The sequence below is a fragment of the Acomys russatus genome, chromosome 20, assembly GCF_903995435.1.
Source record: "Acomys russatus chromosome 20, mAcoRus1.1, whole genome shotgun sequence".
Lineage (NCBI taxonomy): Eukaryota > Metazoa > Chordata > Mammalia > Rodentia > Muridae > Acomys > Acomys russatus.
This window is the reverse complement of record NC_067156.1, coordinates 21,178,414-21,195,245: the sequence shown is the minus strand read 5'-3', so window position 1 is coordinate 21,195,245 and position 16,832 is coordinate 21,178,414. Positions and strand designations below refer to the sequence as shown.

The 16,832-nt window shown below is 49.5% G+C and overlaps 1 protein-coding gene across 12 annotated transcripts in view; it reads right to left on the bottom strand.

The window, feature by feature from the left end:
* Bin1 (bridging integrator 1) overlaps positions 1–16,832 on the bottom strand; it is a 56,143-nt gene that overhangs the window by 23,799 nt on the left and 15,512 nt on the right. For all 12 annotated transcript variants that reach the window (XM_051163047.1, XM_051163050.1, XM_051163051.1 and 9 more), the window contains exons 2-3: positions 6,651–6,731; positions 4–58 (exon numbers count right to left, since the gene is read on the bottom strand). In XM_051163047.1, coding sequence (XP_051019004.1) covers positions 4–58; positions 6,651–6,731 — 136 coding nt within the window. The remainder of the gene's footprint in view (positions 1–3; positions 59–6,650; positions 6,732–16,832) is intronic.

The following is a 16,832-nucleotide window of genomic DNA, read 5'->3' as shown; positions in this document are numbered from 1 at the left end:
TACCTTTAACAGAAGCCAGGTAAGTCCGGAGATCCTTCTGCAGCCGGGTGCCCTCTGTCTGCCAGAAAAGCCAAGAACTAAAAGTCAGGGCCTGGAGACACTGGTCACCAATGGTCTCTTTCCTCTCACCCATCACATGACAAACCAGGCTTCCTTCTTGCCACCAGCTGTGGCACTCTGGCCATTGATACTACTGTCACTGTTACTCCCTTCAGTGGGAGCCCCTCAGCCTCATGTGTCAGCCCCGACTCAGTGTTGTAAGAACAGCTAGAAGACAAGACCCTGCCCAGTGGAGGTCACACCACTGCTGCTGAACAGCATACACACAGAGTACATGAACAAAGCAGTGCCAATCTTGGATGACAGTGAATAAGTGACAAGTGGACACAAAGATATGGCCAAGTAGGTTCAAGAACCATCAGGCACCTTGTTCTGCAACTTTAGGTAGCACCTAGGAACAGAGACTCTGGCTGTACCAAAGGACGGGAAGCTCCTATGAGCCTTCACAGGGACAATGGTACTGAGAGATAGAGGCTGGCAGACTCCAAGGAGAAGAAATCCCAGAAGATAATGGTATTGGCAGCATGCGCAAGTGTGGGATACTGCTGAGAACTCTAAGGGCCTCCAGCCCAGGTGAGAGAGACAGTAGAAAGGGCTGAGAAGGAGTGAGCTGGCTACGAAGCTTCCTGAGCTAAGAGAGAAGCCGAGCTCCTGAGGCTGCAGAGCCAACAGAGAGGATGGTGCTATGGGCCAGGCCGCAAGTCCCTGTGATACAGAAATGGACCAGGAGTGCTAAGACCAAGGTACCAGGAGATGAGCATCCATGGACTACCCAAAGTGCCAAGTGTGAGGTTCCAGAAGCCATGTAAAAAGAGAAAGGACATACAAGTTTCAAAGGCATGCAGTAAGCAAGTCAGCATACTTCCCTGAGCCCCAAGAATATGGAAGAAATAACAACCCTGTCTGGCACACCACAAGGCCTCAGGAACAGCTCAGGTGAGACACCAGGCCCCAGAGGCATGAAGTCAGGCCTCAGGGAGTGGGCTTCACATTTGGGGAGGGGGATGCAGCTGAGGCTGGCTGTGTCTTGGGAAGGAACCACCTTGGTCCCTCCCACCCTGGAGGAGAAGGAAGGAGACATGGGCATGACATGGTCCAGGAGACCTAGAAGATGCAGCACTCTGGCCGGAAGATGATTTTTGCACACATTGGTCCACCTCCAAGAAGGGCATTCAGGGACTGGCCACCTTCCTGGCTCACCCCAGCACCCTCCAGCCTCTATTGACCCCTGTCAGCAGGCCCTTCATCCTCTGCTGGGACCTGCACTTCTCCCCTGGTGCCCATAGCCCTGGGTACCATTTTCTCACCATCACTATCACCACTTGACCAGAATGCTGTGAGGTCAGCAACGTATTCAACATCAAACACAGCCCAGGAAGTTCAGGGAACACAGAGATTCAGGGAGCACTTCCAATCGGAGGGAAGATTCGGGCTAGGTGGGTAACTGGTAATAATGGCTCTAAGAAGCTCATGAGATATACAGATCTATAAGGTCCCTCCCCAAGGTTATATAAACAGGAACACTTGCTGGGGGAGGGGGGAAGAGACTCTCCAGTCAGCCATGCTGCCTTTGCACTCTAGGGGTGCATCTTTGTGAGTCATCACCCACGCTGGGTGGGCTTCTCAGCACACAGCTGCCTTTGAGTCACCCTGCTCGCTCCAATAAACCACGGGCACACTACACTACACTTGGGTGGAATCCTCTTAATTGTTTTATCATCTATACTCTCTTTCACAACTGAGGACACCAGCAGTGGCAGTTTAAGAAAACCATGTAAAATGCCATACAAAAAAAAACAAAAACAAAAAACAGAGAGGGTGAAAGAAACAAAATCTCTCTCTAAAACTCCTTCAGTCTCCCTAGAGGACAGCTGTACTTTGACAAACATTGGAAATCTGTCCTGGAACCCTGTCAGATACCCACACCCACAGATGCACAAGCATGGAAATGACATGAGTGACATATGAAATGACAAAGGACACACATGTGTGCCCCCCCCCCCCCCCGAGCACTGTATACCATCTCTGTGTTATTCATAATGCAAATGTCATATAAAATAGCACACTGGGTTGCTTTTGTTCCTATAATCGTGGTTGTTATTGTTTCTAGAAATATCTTCACTCCGCAGTCAGTCAAATCCACAGACCACCATCCGTGCAGATGAGGGAGGCCGACCACTTGGCATGTAGCCCTGGTCAGATGCAAGTTTGAACACCCAAATTCAAGGCTCACTGAGAACAACTTAAATGAGGAAGCAAAACCCTGACCTAGAAGTGTTCTGAGATGTGGTGCGGAGCTTGTGGCACTGAACAGGAAAAACCCCAGCCCTCCAAAGACTCCTTATTTTAACACCTTAAATGCTTCTCTACTAGAGATGGGGATTAAAGTGTGCTTGTGAGACAGTGCTATTCTGTTACCCGATGCCATGGAACCTTCCAGAATCAGCTTCTCTTCCTGCTAAGCACCCCTCATCCCAGCCATAACCTTTAGCCCACTTCCTATCTCTTCCAATGTGTTCCCATACACTGTACCCAAGTAAGAGCTTCCTCTTGGGTGGGCTATGCAGGCTGTACTGAGGCTCCTGGTGCCTCCCAGACACTGAGCTGTGAGCAGATAATCAAAAGGGCTACCCAGAACGGGCTCCCTTGACACCCAAACAGGATGGCTAGGCATCCAATCTCTAGAAGATCCTGGGTTCCAGTCACAATGCTGTTAAAGCCCAGCTGGGGAAGAATTGCACAACTCAGGCCCCTCAGTGTTAGTAAGGGCCTGACACAGAGCCAGGGGAGGACGAGCCCAGCCAGCCCCTGCACACCCCTGCTGGGCCTTCCTCTGTTCAGTCCCACTCTAAGCCTGAAGACTCAGGCTCCCATCTCCTAGTGGGTTTAGGGGACATTTGGCTTCAGCCCCAACTCTTGCTGCAAGGCACTCAGTGCCAGAGATAGGATTTTACTCTAAACAGAGCCAAGAGTAGAGCTTCCACACCTCAGTGGGCCCTAGGGCCCAGCAGTCTTGGGCAGCCCTACAAGTAAGAGCTCAGCCAGCCTGGAAGCTCACAGTGGCTTCTGGAGAGCCTGAACAGGAGGTATGCAGTACCATAGGCTGAAAGCAACAGGTAGTCTCCCTAGGACCCATGCTAGGGCATAAGTGAAACTATTTTGTGTAACTTGGAATAAAGTAATGCTTGCAAGATGTGTCAAGGAGCCAAACACAAGGCTGGGCTCTGATATGAGCCAAGCCTAAGGGAGCTCAAGTATGTTAGTGGACCAGCCCTAAGCTGTGAGCTGGGAAGGCCCACAGGAGCAATATGAAAAATCAGAACTTCAGTGGTGGCCCCAGACTTACACCGCTGTGTTCCCACAATGCCATCTCAAGCCATTGGCAAAGGGGGACTCTGAGACTGGCCACCCCATGTGACTCTAGCTCCAGTGACCATCGAGCTCCCCGCACCTTTGCTGCACCCATCAGGGCTGACCGTCGCTCTCAAAGGCCCATCTGGAACTTTCCGCAGCACCATCCTCCCAGCATGCCACAGCTGAGGGGCCCGGCGGCATGGGTCAAGCCTGCCCCCAGATCACCCTCACTGCAGGCACCTGCATTTCCTGCCCAACAATCCACCACTTGGTGAGGGGTCTGTTTATATTAGAGTACCATCATCTTTGTATAGCCTGGTACTGTAAGGAATGTTGCTATGAATAAACCAAGCATATTTGAAAGGCCAACCTGAATCTTAATTGTCAAGTGCCTCACAGCCTGCCTAGTCTGCTCATAGCAGAACAGGGCAGGACAGGACAGAAGTCAAGTGTACTGCCTGTGACGGGCATCAATTGGACCCAAACAGGGCCATCCACCTAGGTCATCAGAGAGTAAGGAAGAGTAAGCAACCTCCACCTCCTCCAGAGGACCCAGGAAGGAGTAACTGGTCTCCCGCCCCAAGACTGAACACACTGTCAGCCCTATACTAACCAAGAGTTGAGCTCGCTATGCTGAGGGCTCCAGCCAGGGCCACAGGAGAAAGTGGGGCTGTGCCTTCCACATCCCAGCTCTGATCCCAGTTCTGTGGGCTGGCAGAGGACCAAGGTCACTACAGCTCCTGGATTCTCTCCCTCAAAAATAGAGAACAACCCCCATACCTTTACAACCCACACTGCAGCCTCAACTCCTTGCCGAGTCATCACACACACACACACACACACACACACACACACACACACAGCAGGTGACTCCAGAACTGTGTCCAAGGGAGGGCCACCTCAAAACTACCCCATAACCCTAAACAATCAGACATTACACCAGCCCAGGGGTAGCCTGAGCCTCAGTCCAGGTGTACCTCTGTGGCTATCTCTAACCCTGTTCTGGGCTAAGCCCCTCTTCACAAGGATTACTGAGAGACGGCTTGCCCAGGGGCCGAGACCCAGCAAGAGGAACTCTGAAGTGGCTGTAGAGGAAAGCATTGAAGATGAGCATCTGACAGAAGCCAACTGGCAGAAAGAAACCCCTTCTAGCTAAGGCTGACCTGTAACACAGCAAGCATAGAGAAAATGAACCGTGTATGACTGATGCCATCTGCCAAGCACAGGGTCATTGGACCTCTAACCCTTCCTTCCCAGCTCTCTTGTCCACATTCTCCCTGAGGAGAGTTCTATGTTTCCACCACTATCCGTGTGCTGATGGTTCAGTTCCTTCGTCTGAAACACAAGATCCCAGCAGGTGCCCTCCAGGCCCAGGTCCACACCTGTAAAGCCTGTGGGAGGAAGAACAGGGTGCTCTATTGGGCCAGGCCACAGGGGCCTCAGCTCCCATCCCTGTGCTCTCCTTGTCCTCCCCCCTGCCAGCCCAGCCTTTGCTTTAAAAAAGACTTGAGCAGCCCCACTCCAAGCTCACAGCACCCAGCTGGTCTCAGGGTTGAGTGAACTTAGAGAAAGTTAAAGGGCCCAGAGTCCAAATTTCCATCTCCAAGCCCCCTTAACTAGCCATGTGGTCTTAACGACTCTATACCCTGGTGCTTCATCTGACAATAAAGAAAATACCAGCAGCTGGGGGGTTAGCTCCGTTGGTAGCGAGCTTGCCTACCATGCACAAAGTCCTGGGTTCGATCCCAGGTACTACACAAACTGTGTAGGAACCACCTACAGGACCAACAAGGCTATGCATGGCTCACAGTGAGGAGACGGGTAATGGCAGTCTCCAAAGGGGCTTCAAGGCTGCGCACAGTCTGAAGGAAACAGCTAAGGAGGAGACAAGCCCTGCCTTACCAAAGACAGAATGAGAGGCCGGGGCTTTTGACCTCTTCTTCAAGTTTACGTTTTCGCAGATGAAGAGTCAAAGGTGGGAGATGCCCCCTGTCAGGGACATACTCACCACTGATTACTTGCCTGAGGGACAAGTAACCATGGTGGTTCCTACTCTTGCCGTGGGGAACCTCTTGGGTTAGATACCTCTGGCAGGCCAAGATGACTTGTCTTTAAGTTGTCTCCTCAGCGCTTTCCCATTCTCTCCCAGCATGCTCCTTGACCTCTCCCAGAATGCTTCTCGACCTCTCCCACCATGCTCCTTGACCTCTCCCAGCATGCTCCTTGACCTCTCCCAGCATGCTATCACTCATTCCCAGATCCCAGGGCCAGGCAAGTGAGACCCTTCTCCTGGGTTTCAGACCAGCTGCAGAGGCTTTGATGGGCACCTTCAATGCTATCCAAGGCCTGTTATAGAAGACTAGGAGTCCCACGAGTGTCACAGCCTGGGCCTACCCCACCCCATTTCCAGCAGTCCCCCAACCTCACCTCCCATGTCCTCTCCCATTCTTGTGGCCACAGATTCTCATGGATATGTCCTGAAGAAGCCATAGGCCATGGTCCAGCTCAGCTTCCCTCCTACTGCCTTGTCCTTCTCTGACCACCCCAGCCAGGGGATGCTGATGGTCATCTCCATTCGGGACATTCAGGGTTTTCCCTTCAGTAGGGAAGCCTTCCTTTGTCCCTAACTGTTGCCTCCACGCTGTCTACATAATTAAGCCTGGGATGTGTCCTGGTAAGGATGCCCTGGGAGTGCTTTCAGGCTTCAGAGCCAGACAAGTGTGATCTGAATCTATTTTCAAAGCTGGATGGCCTTGGGTAACTGACCCTAGCTCTCTGAGCCTCACTGTTTGATCTATGAAAGGGGGACACTGGTACAGCTGCTCTCCCGTGCTGTCTGGAGATGCTCACAAGCCATCTACAGAGAACTAGTTGGAACCTGCCATACAGCTGAGCACCCGTCATGTCCAAATGATGCCTAAGTCAAATCCAGCCTGAGGGGCCCCCATATTAAATGCTGTAAGAAGTTACTGTGGCTCCCATCGGCCCTGACATGTGACTTTTTCCAGAGTCTGGCCATAGACTCTTTCAGCCTTCCCCTTCCCTGTCTCTCTCACTGTAGGTCTTTCCAAGAACCTGGCTGATGGTGTCAGCTAAGACCAGGGCATCCTCTCCAGAAAGTCCTCCACAACCTCAGCAAGCCACAGCATTCTCCCTTCTGGGCTTTCCTACCGCACAATTATGCTTGCCCCCATCTACTACCTGCAAGCGCTATTCCACCTCCATTAAACACTCACCAGCTGCTTATTGAAATTCTGGACGCACTGTTCGAACTGTTCATCTTTCGTCTCGTCCGCCTTCCCCAGTTTCTGCAGGACCTGCCGGCACAGAGAGAAGGGAGGGTCATCAGCTTGAGAATCGAGGGGCTGAAACAAGGGTGTTCATTTGCGAAAGGCTGGGGCCCAAAGACCATGAGGACTGCCCCGGTGCAATGGTCAGAACGTATACCCACACTTCCTGCGTTGGAATGCTTACCCTCACAAGGCAGTGCGGGTGGGTAAGACCCAATGGAAGGTAACCAGGCCAAGAGGGCTTTTTCTTCATGGGTGGATAATGGATGTCATTATCCAGGGAGCAGAAGGTCAGTTATCAGGAGTGGTTTAGTTGTGTGATCCTCCTCAATATCCACATGTGATTGGATATCCAAATTCCATCATGGTGCACACATCCTCCCTTGTGCATATTAATTTGGATAAGCATCTCTCCAATTACCTGCCAAAGGCCCATGTATTGAAGACTTGGTCTCAACACTTGGTGCCATTGGGATGTGGTGGAGCCACTAAGTGGAGCTCAGTGGGAGAGAGTGTAGCCACTGAGCACATGCCTGGGAAGGGCTTACAGGGACGCCATCCTCTTCTCTTTCCCTCTTTTGCTTCCTGTCTGCTACAAGATGAGAAACTTTTCAGCCATGCACTCTCTGCAAATACAGCATGCTGGCTCACGTTGGGCCCACAAGCAATGAATCAAACCAACTGAGGATTTTAGTTTGCTTTCTGTTAGCCATCTACGGCCGAGCATGGGGGCCTACCCTGAAGTGTGGTTAATATTCCCAGAGAGACTCTACCAGAGAAAAAGAAAAAACTAAAAAAAAAAAAAAAAAAAAAAATCCCTTTGCCAAGTGGGTACCAACTGCAGACAGCTTCTTGTTAGCCCTTGTCACGTCACACTCTCAGCCCTGGGATGCCTTCCAGCTTAAAGCTGTGCAAGTCCTTTTTGGGTGTAAGTTCTTCTTTTTGTTCTAGATCTTTCAGGTGTACTGTTAGGTTGTTAATATAAGATCTCTCCATGGTTTTTACACAGGCAGTTCGTGCTATAAACTTGCCTCTTAGAACAGCCTTCACCCTGTCCCATAGGGTTGGGTATGTTGCATTTTCATTTCTTTCAAGTCTAAAAAAGTTTTTTTTTTTTTTAATTTCCTCCTTGATTTACGTCTTGACTCATTTTTTTTTTTTAATTCAGTAGAGTTGTTCAGTGTCCATAAGTCTGTAAGCTCTCTTGTTACTATTGATATCCCCCTTTAATCCATGGTGGTCAGAGAGGATGCAGGGTGTCATTTCACTCTTCTTGTATCTGTTGAGACTCGCTCTGCATCCAAGTATGTGGTTAATTTTGGACAGAGTTCCACGAGGTGCAGAGAAGGAAAAAAATTTATTTTATTTTATTTTATTTTATTTTTTTAATTTATTTATTTATTTGGTGCTTGGGTGAAATGTTCTGTAAATATCTGGTAGGTCCATTTAGTTTAGAATGTCTGTTAGCTCCAGTATTTCTCTGTTTAGTGTTTGTCTGGATGATCTGTCTATTGGCAAGAGTGTGTGAGAGTCAATATGTGAATTTTAGCTATCGCAGTGTATCTTTTTATGAATTTGAATACCCCTGTATTCGATGTATAAATATTTAGGACTGCAGTATCCTCTCGGTGGATTTTACCCTGAGATGGTGGTGAGGTACATTTATTGGATGCAGCACAAAGATGGATCTTGTTTTCTAATCCAATCTGTTAGTCTGTGTCTTCTATTTTTTGAGGTGGGGGGGGGGCAGGTTTTGAGACAGAGTTGCTCTGTGTAGCCTTGGCTGTCCAGGACTCGCTTTGTAGACCAGGCTGTCCTCGAACTCACAGAGATCCACCTGCCTCTGACTCTCTGAGTGCTGGGATCAAAGGCGTGCGCCATCACATCCAGCTAGCCTGTGTCTTATATGGGGAATTTACTACTGAGAGTTACCAATGAGCAGTGTTTACTGGTTCTGTTATTTTGTTGTTACGGTGTGGGAGTTTCTCCCTCTTTTAATTGTCTGTTGTGGTGCTACTTATTCCTTGTGTCTTCTTGGGTACAGTTAGCCTTTTCAGACAAGTTTCCTTTCTAGTACCTTCAGTAGGACTGGATTGGTAGATAGAAATTGTTTTAATATATTTGATTATGGAATGGTTTTTTTTCTCCCATCAATTATGATGTTTTCCTGTATATAGTAGTCTGGACCAGCATCTGTGGTCTCTCAGACTTTTTAGGACATCCAGCCTGGTCCTTCTAGTTTTCAGAGTCTCCATTGAGAAGCCAGGTGTTATTTGAATGGGCCTTCCTTTATAAATTCACTTGCAGCTTTTATTATCCTTTCTGTGTTCTGTGTGTTTAGTGTTTTGCTTATATTAGTGCTCTGTATGATTCCTGAGTCTTGTTGAGCATCTCCTTCTTTAGAGTGAGGAAATTTTCTTCTATGATTTTGTTGAAAATATTTTCTGTATCTTTGACCTGAGTTTCTTCTTCTTCCTCTATCCCTACTACTCTAAGATTTGATTTTTCCATAGTGTCCCAGATTTCCTGGATGTTTCATGCCTCAGTTTTCAGACATTCAACACTTTCTTCGCCTGAGGTGTCCATTTCTTTTACCTTGTCTTCAATGCCTGAGGTTCTCTCTTCCATCTCTTGTATTCTGTTGGTGAGGCTTACCTCTGAGGTTTTTGTTTGACATTCAAAGTGTTTCATTTCCTGTTTTGTTTCCCTTTGGGCTTTCTTTAGTGATTCTATTTATACTTTCATTATTTCATTCAACTATTTCTTTGTGTTCTCCTGTTCTTCATTAAGGAATTTATTTATGGCCTCTTCAATATCCTTGAATATACTCATAACCTCTATTCTGAAGTCCCTGACTTGTGTCTTAACTATACTGCATTTCTCAAGGCCTACTGTAATAAAGTTATTGGGCTCTGGCGAAGGCTATTCATGCCAAACATTAATTCAGGCATTTGCACTGATTTTTAGGCATCTGGAGTGATACCAAGGAGTTATGAGAATAGGCGTGTTTCTAGGGGTTGACATCTAGTCTTATCTTTGTTGGGTTGGTGTTTTGTTCTTGGGTTTCTGTTGTCCTCTCTGGGTCCTAGGTAAATGTGGTGGTTGTGGGGACCCTGCAGTGTGCAGAGTGCCTTGCCAGGTTAGTGGGTGGCAGAAAGAAATGGGGATGGGTTAGAAGGAAAGGCCTAGGGAGATTTGATCCACACCAAGAGGTGGGGCCCCAGGGAGTAGAGACATGGTGAGAGGAGAGGATCCTGCAAGAATAAGTCTGGCAATACAGGATGAAGGGGAGACTCTACACCAGGAGACGGCATCTCCAGGGACTGGAGTTGGGATGGGGGTAGAGGCTGCTCCGGCAAGCAGAAGCTCCTGCTACAGGGAAGATTCAGAGTAAGTCAGAACAGAACACAATAAAAGACTGGAAGGAGAGTGAAAAATCATCTCCCCAAGTGCTCGGCATAGCTATCGTGGGCCCCTGGTAGCACTGCGGGTGTTTCTGCACACCAGTGGCTGACGAAAAGGAATGTAGCTATGCTAGAAGGAGAGGCTGAGAGGGTCCAGAGGGGGGAAAGCTAATCAAGACGCAGAATCCCCAGGAAATGGAGGTAGGGTGGGAGGAGGTGGCAGAAGACTGCCATAAGACTAACAGACTCACTTTCCCTTTTTTGGGGGGGGGGGGTGGATTGTCTAAAGTGTTTGTTACAATAACAAAAAACTGACTGAAATATTTTTTCTTGCTTCTTTCTTTTATGTGGGTGCTGAGGATCTGAACTCAGGTCCTCAGGGGTACACAGCACGCACTTCACCAAGTCAGCCATTGCCCCAGCCCCAGAACATTTTCCTTATAAACTACCCTGCCTATAGTACATCAGCAAGCAATAGACGAAGACACGCTCTCATGTCTGGCGCACGCCTTACCTTCTATCCAAAGTTCTACCAACAGCCAAGAAGGGGAGTCTCAGACAGACTAGCATGATATCACCAAAAAGAAAGCTTCAGAGACAGCATAGGAGGCTGAATGCCCCTCCCTACTGATCTCATGGCCCTGCTGGGGGCCCCACCCACTCAAAATGGGCCAAGCAGGGAAGAGGACACAGGGTGTCCTCACATACCCAGATGACTCCACTGCCTCCACCAAGGCCTATGATACTCCAGGGAGACCCAGAGTAGGCACAGAACACGCCACAGACCAGAGAGGGTACCAAGGGTTGATAGGTCTGGCTGAAGTCACATATAGCCTAACACAATATGGTGGAATATTATATTCTTTTTGTGCTTGTGACATGTGTGCGTGCATTTGAGTATGCGTGTGTGTGTGTGTGTGTGTGTGTGTGTGTGTGTGTGTGCATGTGTGCAATCTGACTGCATAGTTGGTTCTTGAGCATATGAAGTTGATTCCTTCATAGCCCAGGAGGCAACACTGGCCCAACCATACTGTCTCTTAGAGCCCTCCACCCCTCACACACATATATTTACACACACACACAAATATGCTCACACATGCCTATTATAATCCACTTCCAACTGGAAGCCTCCAAGGTGGCCTGCCTCTGATGACCTCTGGCCTTCTCATCAGTGTTGGGAAAATGAGGTGCAGGGTAAAGGTATGGTGCTGAGTGGGTGAGGGCAGAGAAGTAGACACAGGGCCAGGAGAGAAACTAGATCAAAGGGCTAAAAGGCAGCCCCAAGCAGAAAGCCTGCCCAACAGGCAACAGGCCTCCTCACTTTCTCCCTGGGCCTTGTTCTTTCCAGCCCAAGAGCTCTCCAGGAGGAAAACAGAAATGAGAAAACCAAGGGGGACAGATGCATCTACCTAACCCCAGTGTGTTCTGATGCACACCTCCGTTTGGTGACCCTGAGATAGGCTGCACTGCTGGGAAGTACATATGGTCTACTCAGGGCCTCAGCTAACCCATCCCACTGGCCCTCAGGAAACCACACTTTTCTACTGTGCCTTTTTCCAGCCCTCATCGTGGTCATCTCTTGTCAAGATGTACTTAAAAACAATAGATCAACAAAGGACTAAAATATCTCACCTATGAGCCAAATAAATCTTTCCTTTTTAAAGACGATCATCTCCTATACTTGTAACAGTAACCACGAGCTGATTAAAATATTTTCTCTATCATATATCCTATCTATGTTATGTCCTGTATCTTTGCTAAATTTTACATAGATTACTCAGATGTGGGAGCAAGGGGCTGGGTTGAAAGACTTGGGGGGCGGGGTAGCAAGCTCAGGTAGAGAAAAAAAGGGATCAGTCATATTGCCATATTGCTGGGAGCTGGGGGGCGGGCAGGGGGGAGGGAATATCTAATGGCTCCAGGCCACTAGAGGTCACAGGATGGGAAGAAAGATAAGAACACCGGTAGAGGTGGCCAACAACTTTGCAAACTTTTTCGTCTACAGTGGTAAGTAATAACGACAGAAACTGTGGTGTGGCCAAGGGTCAGGGAAGCGGCCCCTTTCAGGTCCCACCTCACTCAAATACCCCACTGCAGAAAGACTTGAGCCAGTGAGAGCTTGCAGCTCTCGGCTGTGTCAAGCTCACAGCCCACAAGCCATATGCAGTAGAGTATAGCTATGAATATAGCCTAACACAAAATGATGAAATGTTACAGTCTCTTGGTGGGCGGGGGGGGGGGGGGGGGGGGGGAGGCCTTCCAGACAAGCTCTAGTGCCAAATCCACTCCCTAACATGAATGTTGCTCAGCCACACTAGGACCTGTCCCCATTCTTGGGTGAGAAGCAGAAAGTACTCTCTTTAAGTCTACCAATGTCTTCACGAAGACACACACACACACACACACACACACACACACACACAGCCCTCAACCCACAGACAGTCCATTCGTGCCTCCCATTGGAGTCTCCTACACTGCGGTCACAGACGCAGAGCCCTGGGGAAGCAGAGGCCCTCAGTATCTGGGGCAGCCTGGATCAGGAGAGGATGAGGAGCACAAGACATTAAGCTGAGCTTGGAAGGATAAGAAGGGTGGAGTGACACTGGCCTCAGTGGCACCCAAGTATTCAGAGTTATATACGGAACTGGAGGAGGAGGATAGGGCAGAGAGGGAGGTTCCAGAAGCATCAGACTGACATGTGAGAGGCTGCAGAACTGGAGCGGTGGGTAAACTCTTTGCCCTGCAAGCCATAAGGACCTGACTTTATACCATGTTTGGATGCTAGACTTGGACCCCACAAGCTTCCAGGGACTTTCCTGTCTCCATCTCCCATCTAACCATAGATTGCTGGCATCACAGACATGGGCTGTCCACAGCTTCCAAGGAACTGGACGCGGGTTATCACGGTTGAGTAATAAGCACTTCACTGCGTCACCCTGCAGCCCCGTCTCTCTTTTCCTTCATGGGCTGTCTATTTCTATTACTAGGTGTTCCTGATTCAACTCTTTGTTGTAGGACACGCCTGGCAATCCCAGTGGGTGTCATTTAGAGTCTAATTCACACGCATAACAAAAGGAAGCCCCAGACCTTCTGTGTCACTTGCAGCCATCACACACTCACTCTGCATGTGCCACTTCATAAGGAACAAAGAGGAGCTTTCACGTGGGACAAAGGATAAGGCTCTGACTGGCCACACCTCCGTGTGTATGTGCTTGCCAGCACAGGAGGTCACTAAACAGGCCCAGAGCCAACAGTCCAGGAAGCCTTATCAGTGCCACTCGAAATCACCTCCTATCAGAGTTTCCTCTCTTCACATCCTCAGCCCTTGGCCAGATGTGAATGGAGCTGAAGTGTCTGTCAACAGCTGCCTGAACACCTCAGAGGAAGGCTCCAGACCTCCTTCCGCTAATATTCAGCCATATAGCCCCTCTGCAGTGTCAAAATGAGATGGCCTGTTTTCCCTGGGAGGGCTGAGGTAAGGGGTTGGGCATAGGGCGGTGCCTGCTGGAGCCACTTGTGCCTCTGGGAAGGAAGTCCTCCCAGACCCAATGTGGCCTTCCTCGTAGTCTAAGGTAAGAACAGAGGCTCTGTGCAAGCATTCTCCGTGAACATATGAGACATTTCACCAAACCCTTAGCCAACTCTACAACAGCCCTCTCTCTCTCTCTCTCTCTCTCTCTCTCTCTCTCTCTCTCTCTCTCTCTCTCTCTCTCTCTCTCTCACACACACACACACACACACACGCGCACACACACACGCATGCACATGCATACACACACAGAGAATAAGCTCATTCCAGAACCCAGGGCTAAATCCAGGAGCCCAGGAGGAAAGACTCAGGGATTCCAGAAAGCCCAGGCCAGACAGGAAAACTGAAGGTCTCTGCTGCCCCACCTGCTATAGGAAGCAGAGACTGAACTCCTCTCCCCACTCACCCCACTTTGCCAGCACCCTAACACCCTAACACCTACGCACAGGTGTGAGAGCACGCACTCATGCGCCTCCCTCCCAGGACCCACCACTCCATTGCTGAGACCCTCAAAAAGTCACCTTCCTCATCCTCTCCTCCGGGCGAGTCTGAGCTGGAGTCCCAGGAAGAAGCTGTCTCCGAATGAGCTTCATCCAGTCAGCAGGGCGTCTCCCCTTCCCTCCCCACCAAACTTCTTCTTCTCAGCAGAGGCTGTGGTTGGGGACCACACAGACAGGATGTACACTCTAACGCCCTCACAAACTCATACTGGGGCTGACAGGAAGGCAGGCAAAAGGCCCTGTGAGAAACAAGATAGGTTTTCCCCTGTGGGAAGCAAAAATGAGGAAGGGACCCCAGAATCAGGCCAAAGGTTTGTCCATCTGTCCAGGTACCCCTAAATTTTAGAATGATTTTTTTGGTATTCTAGGGCATTCTGTCAGTCCCTCTTCATCCAGGTATCCCTCTAGCATGTCCAAACATGCGCATGTGTGCTTGTGCATGCACTGTAATCAGTCGAGCTATGAGCTTTGGTTCACAGAGTAGCACCCCCCACCTTCCCTCTGACCCCAACTTAAAGTATTGGCAAAGGCAGAGTGACCAACTGCAAGCCTTACAGGGAAACCATGGTAGATATAGAGATATGAAAAGATTGCCCAGGGGTATGGGAGTGGCCAGAGGGGGGTACCCAGGCAGAGAAGGGGTGCAAGATCCTCCCACCTCCTCTCACTCTCTCATGTCAAGCCCACAGACTGGAGCAGCAATGGCAGAAGCGATCAGTGACAATTCCCACAGGGTCCACCCACTATGTAACCAAAGGTAACTTTGAACTTCTGACCCTCCTGCCTCCCAGGTGTTAGGGCTGCAGGTGTAGCCACCACACACCAGTTTTGTGGTATCAAACACACGCATGAGGACCCAAGTGCAGATCCACAGCACCGCACAGAAAAGGAAGGCGTGAGAGGCATGTCTGTGGCTCCAGCCCAGGGGAGGCAGAGATAGATGGATTCCTGGAATACCAGAACCAGTGAGGCCCAGCTTCAATGAATGACCCTGACTCAGGGTATATGGTGGAAAGCAACTGAGAAAAACATTGATGTTGACACACACAAACACATGCACATACACCTGGACACAGATATAAACATACATGTGCACACACACACGTTTGGTAACCAATGTGAGGTATCTCAGAGTTTTTATTGCAGTAATAAAATACCATAACCAACAACAACTTAGGGTGGGAAGGAATTATTTTGGCTACAGCTCCATACCGCAGTCCGTCATTGAAGAAAATCTAGTGTCACAAAGCACTCCAGGCTCCTCCTATCCTGTCCTGCCTCTACGTTAGAATCAACCCTTTCTTCCTTTTTGGTATCCTTGCTCCCTGCCATTTAGTCTCCGCCTCATGCCTCAAGCTCCTGAGCACTACCTTCTGTGATGGTTAATACTGTCAGCTTGGCAGGAGATAGAATAGCCTAGGAGACAAACCTCTGAGTGTCTGTGAGGAAGTTTCTAGGCTGGACTCACTGAGGTGGGAACACACACACACTAAATGTGGGCGTACCATCCCTTAGGCTGGGTTACCGAGCTTAAGAGAAAATGAGCTGAGCTCCAGTGCTAGTCTCTCTTGGCTTCCTGACTATGGATGCAATGTGTCTCATGCTCCAGCTGAAATGAACTGTATCTTCTCAAACTATAAACTGAAGTAAGGAACCCCACCATCCTGAAGTTCTTTCTTGACAGGTATTTGATCACAGCAATGAAAGAAGTAACTAAAGCACCAGCCCTTCAGAGACAAGAAAAGTCAGTCACGGTGGACCAGACGGCTTGATGGGAAAGAACCTCGGGCAGCATTTGCCTGAGCCAAGCGCTCAGGACACATACCTAGATATGAGACACAGCTGCACATATATTCCCTCCCTAGCAGGGACCCCTGTCCGTGCCCTCCAGTCACCTCTGGACATGTAGGAAGATGGCTAAACTCAGGAGAAGCCAGGGAGCCGGGCTTCAAGAGACATGAAAAGGAGGACCCAGAATCAGAGTGAAGGAAGCTGGAGGGAACCAAAGTAACAGAAACCCATAGGGTAAAGCGCACACCTTTGTACCGCCCCCCAAAGGGGTAAACTCGAGACCTCCTCTCCTCAGTCCAGCTCCTGCATCTTTGAACCTGTGTCCCCACTGTGGTGCTGGGAGAATAGGTATGTGCCACCATCCCTGGTTTATATGATGCTCGGGAGAAAACCCAAGGGCTTTGTACCCACGAGGCAAATACTCTACCAACTAGCCACACCCCCAGCCCTCCAGTGTAACTTTCTATTCTTACTGAGTTTCACAAAGGAAAGGGGAGGCGACAAGTGGCCCGCTAGCCAGACAGTCTAACTGATCAGTGAGCACTAGTTCTGGAGGGTGGAACTGGGGTCCTTGTGCCTGTACAGTAAGCACTGTATGTACCACTCGTGCCGTCTTCCTACCCACCAAGCCTGGCTTGGCTTGACTTCCGTTCTATCTGTTCCTGCCACATGGGGACATCCTTCAAATGGGTGGGCCAGAGAATCCACTCAGGTGAGTTGCAGAGACCAAAACATGGACAGGAAATGGTGAGAATAATCAAATACGATATGAAAAATTGGGGGAGGCAGAATCCAGGTTTGAGCCATTAGAGAGAGGACCCCATGGTGGCCATATATTGAGCAGTGAGGTACCCAGAGATGCCAAGGTGTGGGGGGGGGGGTGTAAGGACCAGGACCACAGACC